Source organism: Echiichthys vipera (genome assembly GCF_963691815.1).
Source record: "Echiichthys vipera genome assembly, chromosome: 14".
Lineage (NCBI taxonomy): Eukaryota > Metazoa > Chordata > Actinopteri > Perciformes > Trachinidae > Echiichthys > Echiichthys vipera.
Window position 1 is genome coordinate 14,013,376 of NC_139839.1, and position 13,537 is coordinate 14,026,912.

The 13,537-nt window shown below is 39.9% G+C and overlaps 1 protein-coding gene across 3 annotated transcripts in view; it reads left to right on the forward strand.

Annotated features, from left to right (window-relative positions):
- grik1a (glutamate receptor, ionotropic, kainate 1a) overlaps window positions 1–13,537 on the forward strand; it is a gene marked incomplete at both ends in the record, with an annotated part of 38,555 nt that overhangs the window by 13,977 nt on the left and 11,041 nt on the right. For 2 of the 3 annotated variants that reach the window (XM_083927591.1, XM_083927592.1), the window contains 10 exons: window positions 49–219; window positions 563–706; window positions 2,547–2,654; window positions 3,037–3,081; window positions 6,617–6,733; window positions 7,168–7,371; window positions 8,098–8,321; window positions 9,075–9,193; window positions 10,769–10,986; window positions 12,615–12,840. In XM_083927591.1, coding sequence (XP_083783717.1) covers window positions 49–219; window positions 563–706; window positions 2,547–2,654; window positions 3,037–3,081; window positions 6,617–6,733; window positions 7,168–7,371; window positions 8,098–8,321; window positions 9,075–9,193; window positions 10,769–10,986; window positions 12,615–12,840 — 1,576 coding nt within the window. The remainder of the gene's footprint in view (window positions 1–48; window positions 220–562; window positions 707–2,546; window positions 2,655–3,036; window positions 3,082–6,616; window positions 6,734–7,167; window positions 7,372–8,097; window positions 8,322–9,074; window positions 9,194–10,768; window positions 10,987–12,614; window positions 12,841–13,537) is intronic. The other variant, XM_083927593.1, reaches the window with a different exon arrangement.

Consider the following 13,537-nt stretch of genomic DNA (forward strand, 5'->3'; position numbering starts at 1 on the left):
CTTCACTTCACTGGGAATGTACATTTTCTCTCCTCGCTCCCCTTGTAGGATTTATTTGCCTTGGACTTGGAGCCGTACCGCTATAGTGGGGTCAACATGACAGGCTTCAGACTGCTGAACATTGACGACCCGTGGGTATCCTCCACAATGGACAAATGGGCCATGGAAAGACTGCAGGGTCCCAAACAAGAAAGTGGCCTAATGGACGGAATCATGACTGTAAGCCCTGTACTGTTATTTTACATTACAGAGAACTAACATTACAAACACCTGCTCTTCTGATCACGCACTTTTGTATATATTTCAGCCTGATAAAAATGTTAAAGACGTAACCCCCATTTGTGTTTGTTCCAGCATTATAACTATGATATCCTTTTTACTTCTCCAATGGCACAAATTGCACTAGAGTACATTTTCATCTTCAAAACATGCTCTCTCTGCTTCTTAATTTTTAATTCTGTAATTCAACTGCCAACAACTATTTTTTTGTTGTGAACTGCACATGAGCTTTTGAGTGTTAAAAAAACCCCTAAACCTCTCCCTCTCAATGTCTCCTTTGCAGACAGACGCAGCCTTGATGTATGATGCAGTGTTCATGGTTGCAGTTGCTTCGCAGCGGGCCACTCAGATGACCGTCAGCTCCCTGCAGTGCCACCGCCACAAACCCTGGCGCTTCGGACCTCGCTTCATGAACCTCTTCAAAGAGGTCGGAGTCAGATAAGGCCTCGGATCACAGAACTAAAAAAACATTGTTACATCAGCAGCATGACTTAAGAGACAGTTGTCTCAGCTTGACCACTATGCATATTTAAGGATGTGTTTTGAAAGGTCTTCACGAGCACAAGATGCTTAAAAAAGAAAAAAAACTCACCAAAACTGGATGTTATATCATTTCATCTGATACTTTACTTTATAGTTCTCTTCTGACAGGCCATACTTTGCTTCTGAAAGTACACAACATAAAAAATATACGGTATTTATGTACTTATAAGTTGAAAGCATGTGGTTTGGCCCGACTGTCAGACTTGGTGCCTACAGACAGAAATGAGGCCTTTGATGCAAGAGTGTTTTGATCTCTTAAGTCTAAAATCTAGCAGAGGACCATTGCCCGCCATGGAGAGGGAACATTCTCATTCAATCCCCTTACTCATATTTTTCTCTTCACACCCCCCATCCTCCTCCTCCTCCTCCTCCTCTCTCTCTCTCTCTCTGCATCTCAGTGTCTCTCTCCTCATCAGTTTTTCGTTTTGTTTGCCACTGCCCATCCTTTGAAGCATCTGTCCTCCTGTGCCATTCATCACTGGATAAGAGCCTTTTTGATTGCAAGACCCAGTAATATGTCTCACACAGCACTCAATTAAAAAACATTTCTGACACGAGAGTGCAGAATATGAGGACATAGCTTTCATTTCAATGGCTGAAATTGAATCCCAAGCACTATAACCTGCTTGTTTTTCTCTCCACTCTATAGCTATTGTAGTGCACAAAAGTCAGTGTGATTCTATGGACAAAATGAACTTCAATACACATAAAAGAGGGTATTTTAAATGTGCAACTTACTGCAGAAAGGTGTTTCTCAGACTGCGTTTTTGCTATTTACTATTTACTTTTACTAATTTGTTCATAACTTCATAATGTCTTTACTGCAAGCAATAATTCTTCACCAAAGAAAATGAAGCAGGAATACTTTGCAAATATTCTGTCACGAGTAACTCTGTTTGCCTCCAGCTGTCTAGAGTTGAGAGAGAGACAGAACAGACAGTTTTTCTCAGTTTTCATCATCTGTAGCCACTTATCCCAATCAGGGTTGCAGTGGGTGGAGCCAATTCCATCTGACATTAGAGTACAAGACTATCACAGAGCTGCTATATAGATACTATTCACACTCACATTCACACCTCCTGGCAATGTACAATCACCAATTAACCTAACACCTGCATGTCTTTAGACATATGTGCAAGACTTAAGACATCATCCAAAATTAACAAAGCATAACATTAAAATGTTATATGTGGTACATGAAACATTTGAGGAAAAAAAAGAAAATGTTAAATTAAGTCACTTTCTGCAGGATATGAAATCATGTGCTTAAAATAAACTGCCATGTAGATGTGTAGCCACGTTTTGTAAAAACACTACAGTTTGTAAAAAATACAATATGCACAGGTGTAGATGACTTGTAATGTACATATGTGATAACTAACTGTAATGAACAGGGAAAACTAATAATTACTACATGTACAGGATGAATGCTAATGCTGCATGCTATTTAAATCCCCTATTATAAAGACAGTATTAATATGAGTTATTAGCACACATTACCATTCGTGCATATTGGGATTGTGCCACAGAACAACCTGTTGACGTCTTCCAGCCTTCACCTTATGTATTCCAACTGTCTGTCAACACTGACTTCCTCTCTGTGTCTTGATCCCTTTCACTTCTCCTCCTGGGAGTCTGCGCCACAGCTTCAATAAAGCTCCGCACTCAGACGCTATTTGAGTCTTTCTCCAACTTCTTTCTCCCTTTGCGTCTCTTCTCTGTAGGCACAGTGGGATGGACTGACAGGGCACATTGTTCTTAATAAGACAGATGGCCTGAGGAGAAACTTTGATTTGGACATCATCAGCCTCAAAGAGGACGGCACATCCAGGGTGAGCACAGGGGCGTAAAACAGCCAATTACACCACTCTCATGCCGCTTGCACCCTGGCTGATTCATTCCATTAAGGCATTTGTGTGTGTGTGTGTGTGTGTGTGTGTGTGTGTGTGTGTGTGTGTGTGTGTGTGTGTGTGTGTGTGTGTGTGTGTGAGAGAGAGGGAGAGAGGGAGAGAGAGAGGGAGAGAGGGAGAGAGAGAGAGAGAGAGAGAGAGAGAGGGAGAGAGAGAGAGAGAGAGATGCTGGAGATTTTATTTCCACACATTTATTATTTGGTTTATATTTGTCCGGTCATGAATATTGATAATGCTGCAACAACTGATTATTTCTTCTCACACTGTCTGTGCTTCATGTTGCCCCTCTTCACATTTTCAAAAGAGTGTTGTGGAGGGCGGAAGTCGCCTAACCAAAAGGTGGATCAAGGTTTGTGCCAGTGCCATGTTTGGTCCAAGCCTTTGTTGTTTGCCCCACCCCCTTTTTGTCTCTCTGTATGCCACACACCACCCTGCTTCTTGCCTTGTCAGCCCTGTTTCTCTTCACTGCTTTTGTGTACATCAATGCCATGTATTTGACATTTTAGTTTTGCTTGTGTTTGGAAAAGAGCATTGCTCTAATACTTTTCAAAACGTTGTCAGTAGTGGTAGAAGAAGACATTATAAGATTATATCCCTGTGTTTAAGTAGACATACAGCCATAAGAAGTATCATTTCACAGCTGGTGGCTGTGAGTATATATATAAAAAACAAATAAGGGAAAATCTCCTACTGATACTTCACTTTTGCAGATACTTGTCAGTCCGCTGCTTATAATGTGATTTTTAGACTGCCTTCATACTTTCACGGAAATCATACACACTAGCAGTAGTAATTGCAGCCAGGAGGGATTCAGACACTGTAGCAGAGGAGACGACAGCTTAAGTCGGGCATCAAGACTTCCTGCAAGAGGAATAGATTGAGGCCAGTGCACAAGTTAAATGCAATGGTAAAAGATGATGTGTATCAAATCAACCTTGTTCTAATCAAATCATTCTATGTCAGAATAAGTTATTAGCTTTGTGTTTAAACTCTTAATCTAGTCTCACAAAATAAACTGTAAATACTGTGAATTAAATATTCTTTACTACCTCTGCATATCACCTTGAAACAAAGAATTTGATGAATGAATTAATTTATCCCCTCAAACTCATAGTTTTCTGTCAGTAGTTGGCAAAGTTCTTCCTCTCCGTCTGTCTCAGTCATCAGACAGACAGGTACGTAGGCAGGCTGCAGCTGTCAAGATGCAGAGGCAGTGATTTATACTGTTATTAATTCAATTCAGTACTTTTAGCCCTCAAAGCCTCCCCTCAGAGGAAAAACCACAACATGGTAAGCACATCACATAAACGCTTGACTTTATGGTCATGAAAAATGAATTATCAGACCGTAGCAGTCGCGTTAGTTCTTGGGCACTGGAGTGTTAAATACATTCTGAAAAGGATGATGGGACTAGGCAAAGTGAAAGTCTCCAAGGAAATAACGTATTTTCTCTTAGAGTTGTTGACTCCCCCCCCCCCCCCCTCCTCTCAGCTTTCTTGGCCTGGCTTAGTATGTCTTCCACTCTGTGGTAACGCTTTTCCAGTCTGATTTGGTTCTGGATGAAGATGAGCTTTAGGATTCATAGATAACATTTTACTTGAAGCATATGAAAAAGAATTCCTGTCAGTTTTTATAGCACACTTTGTTGTTTGGAGCGACTCTGGTACGCATGATAAAGTTGCAAGGCTATTCACAGTAAATCCTTGACTTGAGGGTTTAAAAGATGATGACTGTTTGCCATGCAGTTGTTCTGGGCTATATTTTATCATTTATTTAATTGGCTTGGTAGCCTACAGGTTACTACTATTACTTAAACTTTCATTTGAGGATGGCATTTCCCAAAGTAACACAAAACATGAGCTAGATTATTTGAAACAGCAAAATCCAAGAGCCAAATACCCTCAACACTTTCCAAAATATAGTTCTTACTCAGCCCATTCATCTTTGAGGTTGAGGACATTACAATTAATTAAATCCAACCCCATTCACTGTGTTCTTCATCTGTGGTGTCCAGAGATAAGGCAGATTTATGGACTCCCACACAGAGTGAGAGTGAAAGTGAGATAGAGAGTATTTTCAGCAAGGTTATAAGTCAGCACATTTTCTGTCTATGTGACTGGGTGAACAGAATAACATGGTAATTGGGAATGAAAATCATAATCTTTTCAAATAGGTAATCCCACATAGCTCTTTTCTACAGAATACATTGTGAAAAAGAAGACCGTACCCTCTGTAATACTCGTTTATTAATAGGTACTGATGCGTTCACTATTGCTTATCCTCTTTTGCAGTGGATGCCATTGTTTCCAAATAAAAATACCTATATTTATAAAAAAAAAAGTCTCCACAGTCTGAAAAGCAAAAGGATGAAAGATTTAGTTCTGTAAGCAATGGAACTTGATCATTTAATGCACTTTACTTTATTGCATCAATATCATGAGCTCCTTTGACCTTTGCTCAGCTCTTAACCCGTGAGGGGATTTGAAAGGGTCAAAATCCAGCTGCCAGACGCCTCTTCTAATCTGATAACTAACTGGATTATACCGCCTGGTCCGATGAACCAGACACTCTCATTCACAGCCACTGTGACAGTAGCCTTTACCCTTTATCTGCTCTTCTTCATTCATACTGTCCCTGCTGGTGTGATTTCCACTTCCTCACCATCATATTTGAATAATCTCTGGATTATTTTTTAGCAATTATTTTGGTATGAAATGACAGGAAAAAACAAAAATTGTGAAAAAGATATTCCCTAAAGCAGGGTTGCCCAATTCCGGACCTTGAAGGCCACTGTCCTGCATGCTTCAGGTTTCTCCCTGCTCTGACACACCAGAATCTAATGATGTGCTTGTTATCAAGCAGCTGAAGCCTGTCACAGGTTTGGAAACTATTAGAATCAGGTGTGTTAGAGCGTGGAGAAACTTAAAACATGCAGGACAGTGGCCCTTCAAGACCGTAATGGGGCACCCCTGCCCTAAAGCCTAATGTAATGTCATCAAATGCCTTGTTTTAGTTTATTATCACAAAAGCAACAGGACATTATATAACAACCAGTAATCCAAATAACTAGGACCAGGAAATGTCTGTTATTTTAGTTTTAAACATGACAAAATGATTAGCTAAAGATTAATTGGATTCTTTTAATAATTGAAGATTTTGCGATTGACTTCTTCTGGTATTGTTTCAGTTCTGTATTCTAGTAAGAATATGCACAAAGTAGGTTGTGCATAACAGTTATTGTAAGTAACCGCTGTTTACTATTTTTGATAAACATCTATTTTTCTGATTCAAACGGAATGAAACATACATGCTAACAGATGTCCATGCCAAAGCAGTAATTCATCCTGAAGAAATAGTTGGCTTCACATACGAAAAACAGCTTTGTTGTTCAAGCTGCATGATACATTCAATACCTGAGAGTCAGATAAATTGCTGCACTCAGCAGCAAACTACTCCTTCATTTTCACATTCAGTTTTCAGCACTTTGCTCAGAATTATCAGAGCAAAGAGAAATGTTGTAGGATAGTGAATGGAGCAGAAGGTTGAAAATGAGCCAGGTCTTTGAAACTCTACACTTTTCATTTTTTCATTCTTCTGTTTGACTAAGCAGAAAATATAATTAATATGCAGTGTATCACCAGAGTTTTCATCCTGTTCAGACTCAGAGACTAAATCCCGTTCTGTATATTTGCTCTCAGAGATAATAAGAATAATCAATCAGCTTCATTCCTTTAACACCAACAGTGTCAGAGATCATTAATGATCCAAATACAGCTTAATTCAAAGCTTTATCTCAACACTTCAAGTTAGTCTACCATAACACCTTTTCTGGTCAAAGCCGAAAATGTGGCTCAATAAATCTAAAACCCTGTTTGCCTTTCCAGATTGCTGTGTGGAATTCGTACAGGGGGATGAACCTGACAGAGAAGTCCAGCCGAGACAAGAATAACAATGTGACAGACTCTCTGGCAAACAGGACTCTTATTGTCACCACGATACTGGTGAGGATGAAGGTTAAACAGAGGACAGCATTGGAAGGAGGAGGGGAGTGCTTATGGGATGTGTAGAGCGCTGATAGGGGGACAACAGAGGAAAATACAATCAGCAGGTAGAGGAAAATGGTGGGGATGCATGGGTGCTGAGGATAGAAGGAAGGAAAAATGTTGCTGAACTGGATAGTTTAAATACAATTGTGTCTAATAATGCACAATGGCCATATATAGAGAAAATGTATCCTAGAAGAAAATATATTCTAAGTACATTCTTAGTCTTTGAAGTCATAGAATATTCAGAAATACTAATGCAAACACAACTGGATTTACTGTTTAGACATTTTGCCACTTGTCCAATGATCATCTGCATTAGACATAACTGAATCAGAATAAGGAATATGCCTTGGAAGCGGTGAAATACAACATTTTCTTCTGCTGTACAGGAAAATCCATATGTGATGCATAAAAAGTCTGACAAGGAGTTGATCGGGAATGATCGTTACGAGGGTTACTGTCTGGACCTTTTGAAAGAGCTCTCCAACATCTTGGGTTTTACATATGAGGTCAGACTGGTGGCCGATGGGAAGTACGGAGCCCAGAATGATAAAGGAGAGTGGAACGGGATGGTGCGGGAGCTGATTGACCATGTGAGTAAACAGCAGTCACACAAGAGAGGTTGTGGTATGTCTCCACAGGATCCGTCTTACTGTTGTAGTTGATCATGGTGGAGCTAATTTTCGCTAGTTTATACAGGGATTTTAATACAGTGGTTCCCATGGCACTGAAATGCAGCAAGTAAAATGAAGCGAGGGATTACAGGCAGGAAGCTTGGCAAATAATTTTATTCAAACCTAATAAAACGATCGGTCAGACTTTTTTCAGAAATATATGAGAACTGAAAATTGATGAGTTTCATCACCTGGTGGATTTCTTTTACATTTTCATGTGTCATACGCTTACTAGGAGCATTTTAAGATTACAAAAGAAAATTGTAAAAAAAAGCTTTAATAGGAGGCACAGTGCTGTATAAACAATGGTCTGGCTATTCTCTTACATATAAAAAGCACTGAAATTATTTCACAGGACTTTTGACAGTGATGGGTTTAATGAAGCCTGTAGCGCTCATGTTCTAGCACCTGTGATTCTCCTATATTATTTTCTTGTAGCATTATTTTGTTCTGTATTATTCATTTATTCAGTATACCATTTTCTTCACAAGGAGAGAAGAATACAATAACAAGGTTGATATGCTGTTGGAAGATTAATACATGGACAATTGATAGTTTGATAGAAACAAATACCTGAAGAAGCCGTATATTGCAGTATTCGTTTTAGCTCCTGTAGTATCTTACATCCTCTTCTATCTTCTTAAGGTTGCAGACCTCGCGGTGGCCCCCTTGACTATCACATATGTTAGAGAGAAGGTCATCGACTTCTCCAAGCCCTTCATGACCTTAGGTATCAGCATCCTGTACCGCAAACCTAACGGTACCAATCCAGGGGTGTTCTCCTTCCTTAATCCCCTGTCTCCGGACATCTGGATGTATGTGCTGCTAGCCTGCACAGGAGTTAGCTGTGTGCTCTTTGTGATTGCCAGGTAAGAGGATGGATTTTATACTTTGAAAATGAGATGGTGCTGAGCTTATAGCACAAGCTCTTTTTTTAATAATTTGAAAGTGCAATGGACAAAAGACTGTGAGATGGTGCCAGTACTGAGCATTCTATCATACCTCTATCAAATTCAATTTTGAATAATTGACATGACTGTACTGCAGGAAATTTCAAATCTTAAATAGCTATTCTAAAATAACCAAAAATATGCTTCAGCTACCTGTCGGCTGCCAGATTGGCTTACATTGTGTGTGCTAAGTAGCTTGGAGTGATTGCAAGCTTGCTCTGCAGCTTCCTCTTAGGTAGTGTGTAAAACCTTGTATTAGTGGGTTTCACCTCAAATATATTTTTTGTAAAAATCAAAAATGCAAATCAATGTGCAGTGTAGATTGCACTATTGGAAGCTTGCATAACATGACCAGTGCCCCCCCCCCCCCCCCCCACACACACACACACACACACACACACACACATAGATTAGCTACAGTACACAGAGGAGGTTTTGCTTGTTTAGGTTTTGCATCTTTGCTTTTGATATTGGAATTTCCTTTCATATGTGCCCTGCGATACACTGGCGTCCTGTCCAGGGTGTACCCTGCCTCACGCCAGCTGGGATTGGCTCCAGCCCCCCCCCCCACGACCCCAACAGGGATAAGCGGTTGAAGATGAATGAATTAATGAATTAATGAATTAATTTCCTTTCATCTCTTTTTCCCTCTATTCTTTTATTGTCTTGCAGGTTTACTCCATACGAGTGGTACAACCCACATCCGTGCAACCCATCCTCGACACTAATACAGAACAATTTCACTTTATTGAACAGTTTCTGGTTTGGCGTTGGAGCTCTCATGCGGCAAGGTATTTATTACTGTAGCTCACAGTGAAAGCAATTATAATCAATATTTGCAAGCTGTGACAGAGATGATGGTATTGTTTTCAGCTTGTGAGTGTATGTGTAGATATGTGCGGGTGTGTGTCATCACACCATCAACCTACTACTGGGGAAACGACAACACAGTATGTGTTTATACTGTTTGTCTGTCGGCACAAACTTTGTTGGGGTGGGGGGTAGGAAGTCCACTCCGCTCTAAGCTGTTTAATTCAGAACATCAATATTCGGCTGCTATTTTCTATGAATGCCCCTTCCACATAGACTGGATCCAGCCCCCATTATTTGCAACCATACCCTGTAATAACAATCATGTTGCACTTCATGGAGACTTGAGCTCCCTCGAGCCAGGAGATTTGATCAGGATAAAACTGACATGCCTGATTGGATGGCCAGAAAACTGCTGATAACACCAGTCCACAAGATAATGCCGATTCTGATGAAATATTGTGATTTTGACTGCAAGTTACATTTATCAAACGTACCAGTTCTTCATAAATGCAACAGTATTGATAAATGAAAACAAAAGAAAGTGAAGCTTTGATTAACAATGTGAATGGCTTTACATTGTGGTTTATTCTGTGGAATGTTTCTGTTGCAAGTATAACCTCTAACCTTCCTCAGAAACATGGATGTTAAATCATGGAGTCATAGGAGTCTTTCATCCTGAAAGTGAAGTAAAGCAATTGTACACTCCAAGTGAAAAAAGGTTTAAAAATAGGCACAAATGTTACAAACCTGGCTCATTGAATGTAGAAAAAGTCTTCTTTCACCATCTTTATCTGATTGCATTGCTTCTTTTCTCTGCCAAGAGAGGCAAATATAAAGAATGGTACCATTATTCTGTTTCAAATTCAGTTGAGAAAAAAATGTTGATGTTGGTATGATGTATTCCATTTTCTTTGTATGGGGCTTTCCTGACACAAGTTGAACTTTTATGTTCTATTATGATTTTTAACACTTATCCTATTTTTTGCAACCTCATGTTTTATACCAAACTTCAGAGGGAGAAAATAAATATACTGTATGAAGAGGTGCATCATTTATCATTTAGGGCTGATAATCCAAATACAACTCTTGTGTGCATCCAGCTGTTGAAGGCACTCTACTCAATATTCTGAACAGCAAAAAAACCATTTATTCTGTGTAAAGATATAATAGAGTAATGAGCAGAGAATGAAGTCTCTCTTTCTCCGTGTGTTAAAATCTGTGCTTCACTATTGTTTGTTATGATAGACGGTCCATCCGGACATACATGTGTTCATGGAAAACCATGTATTGGGGTGAAAGTCGTGTGAAGGAAATCCCAACCCTCTTTTTCTCAGTATTTTAAGTAGAGCACCATTTTGGACCACAATACTTGACTTTGCTTTGGAAGAATCCAGATGTTTTTCATAGGTTTCAAAAAAAATTCCTTAGAAGAGCATCTGCATATTGTACAGACATGAACTGAACTTCTTACTATTCTGGTTGTACCATACTGGTTGTCACATACTGATTTGAGCTACTTACAAATCTTTTTTCCCTCATCCCTGTGCTTCCAGGCTCGGAGCTGATGCCCAAGGCTCTGTCCACTCGTATAGTTGGAGGTATCTGGTGGTTCTTTACCTTAATCATCATCTCCTCCTACACTGCCAACTTGGCTGCCTTCCTCACTGTGGAACGAATGGATGCGCCGATCGACTCAGCAGACGACCTGGCGAAGCAGACCAGGATTGAATATGGGGCAGTGAGGGATGGATCCACCATGACCTTCTTCAAGGTAAAACTGGTATAATTTAGCTTTTATTGTTTATCAAATTTGTAACATAAAAAGTGCTAAATGAAATTACTATGCAGAAGTGCCTGCATGCTTTTTTTAAAGTTCACGTCAAGTTCTTGTTAAATTATATTGTACATTTTCTGAAAGGTTTTGCAACAAAGGTCAAATGAAAACCGTCATCCTAATACAATTTCCCCCAAATTAAATCCATTTATTCCTTCATTTGAATGTTTCCTTCTTCATTAAATGCTTTTATTTTAGTAAAATCAAGACCATACAAAAGTGAACTTACAGCTTCTCTATTTTGAGTCATCTTGAGCACAAGAGCTAATAAATGTGAACTGTTGCTTGGTATTGAACTTTGCCTGTACTTTACATTAGACATACATCTGTAACAAGTTCACAAACAACAAATATTTTAAACTTCAAATAATTGAAAAGTATTTGAATACTCCCTAAGTCTTATATTACATGACCAAGCTGTGTGCTGTATTTTTGTATTTGAATATATACAGTATGCAAACAATTCAGGTTAATTACTACCAAAGTAACCAATATTAATATCAACCACTGGACACCATAGTCTCAGTAGTGTGTGCTTATCTCTGATAAATTTGTAGTTTACTCCAACCGAGACATTTGAGTGAATTCACAAACAGTTTGTTTGTGTTCTGTCATCTCTGCTGTAGTTTTGGATGTCAGCATGACTCATTGGTACAGAACCGGCACTTCAATAAAATTAGGTTTTCCTCAGCTGCTCCCTCCACCATCCTGTATCTTTGCCAAACATTCCTAATAAAAAAAAGTAATCTAAAGACAGAGAAAAAGACTAGTGTTTATTTTAATGAGATGCATCAAGAGGCGAGTATATAACGCTCAAGATGCAAAGATTAAGACTACTTGTGTTTATGTGTTTGGCCGACCATGTTGAAGTTTAACACATTTTAACTTATTACTTTGTATTATATAATATATCGCTGTACCAATGTCCTCAGGCAGGGCTGTCACTTCCTTCCCCCACCGCCACCGACACTCCTTGCATCCTGGTGGCTCAGCAGGGGTGATCCATGCAGGGCTTTATCCTCCCAGATTGCAGCCAGTGATTACGGCTGCCTGGATAGGAAGAAGCAGGCTGTGTTGATGGCTCGAACAAATTGAATCAGCTGGAGGAGATTTAGAACACAGCTGTCCCATTTTCTCTGACTGAGCAAAGGAGAAACACAAACACTTGCACAAGACACACACTTACATCACACATCCTGATGTTAAATGTGTGTGTTTTTGATAGTATTTGAAATATAGTTAGAGAGATATTTTGCTGATTTAAATCCAGCTCTGTGTCGTGGCAGTTTTGGCAGTGTGTGCACAGATGAACAGTGTTTGACTACCCTCTATGGCCACAGCACACGGAGCTCGGAAAATCGACGGTCTGCTGAAGCGCGTCTCTGCTGCTCTGTTACACAGGGATTTCTGCCACTGAGGGAAGCAAAACGCTGTTCATCTGCCCACACTGCTGTGTCAGTCTCCCTTTATTTTGTGTGTATATGTGCCGTCACAAACACACATTACACAGGGTACAAATGTATAATACATCATACCGACTTTTGCCTGTTTGGCTCCTTTGGCAGAAATCGAAGATATCCACCTATGAGAAGATGTGGGCATTTATGAGCAGCAGGAAAAATACTGCATTGGTTAAGAACAACAGAGAAGGCATCACTCGGGTCCTGACGACAGACTACGCCATGCTGATGGAGTCAACCAGCATCGAGTACATCAGCCAAAGAAACTGCAACCTCACACAGATCGGAGGTCTCATAGACTCAAAGGGCTACGGAGTGGGAACACCTATCGGTAAGAAGACTGTAAAATGTAAAATGTTGTAAAAGTGCCCTCATGATAGACAAAACATGATGAAGTGGCCTCTGGGGTGCCCTTAATGGAGAAAACATGATAAAGTGCCTTCTATGGTAGCCTTAAGATTGAGAAGACGAAATGTAGTGTCATTATATACTGCCCTACCACATGCCGAGCCACATGCAGCTGGTGCCCTTTTTTCCAACCCCGTCCCTCAGACAGCCTGAGTCTGCCACTGGTTTGTAGTATAGCATAGGTTTACTCCTAGCCACCATCTTTTTCAGTTTATTATCACTCCATTCAATGGCCTGTATCAGTGGTTATCAGTCTCTCAGATATGGATTAGAAGGGGGCCTGCTTCACTTGCATGTTGCAACAGTTGCAGTTAGCTTTGTCCGGGCCCCTTGATGTCCCTTTTAATGATCTAGGAGTCCCGTTGTGAATTCAAACAAAACAAATGCTACTCAGTTAGGTTTAGGCAACAAAACTACTTAGTAAGGTTTAGGAAAACATTATAGTACGGGTTAAAATGCTGACAAACCTTATGTAAGAAAGTTAACTTGAAAAGTCACTGTTGACTTTGGTTTTAAATGGGATGCAAAATCTCCTTGTGAAAGTCCTATGTTTGTTTTACCAATCCACCACCAAAACCTTACGCAGAGTTTTTGCGACAGCAGTTGGTCTGTCGGCTGAG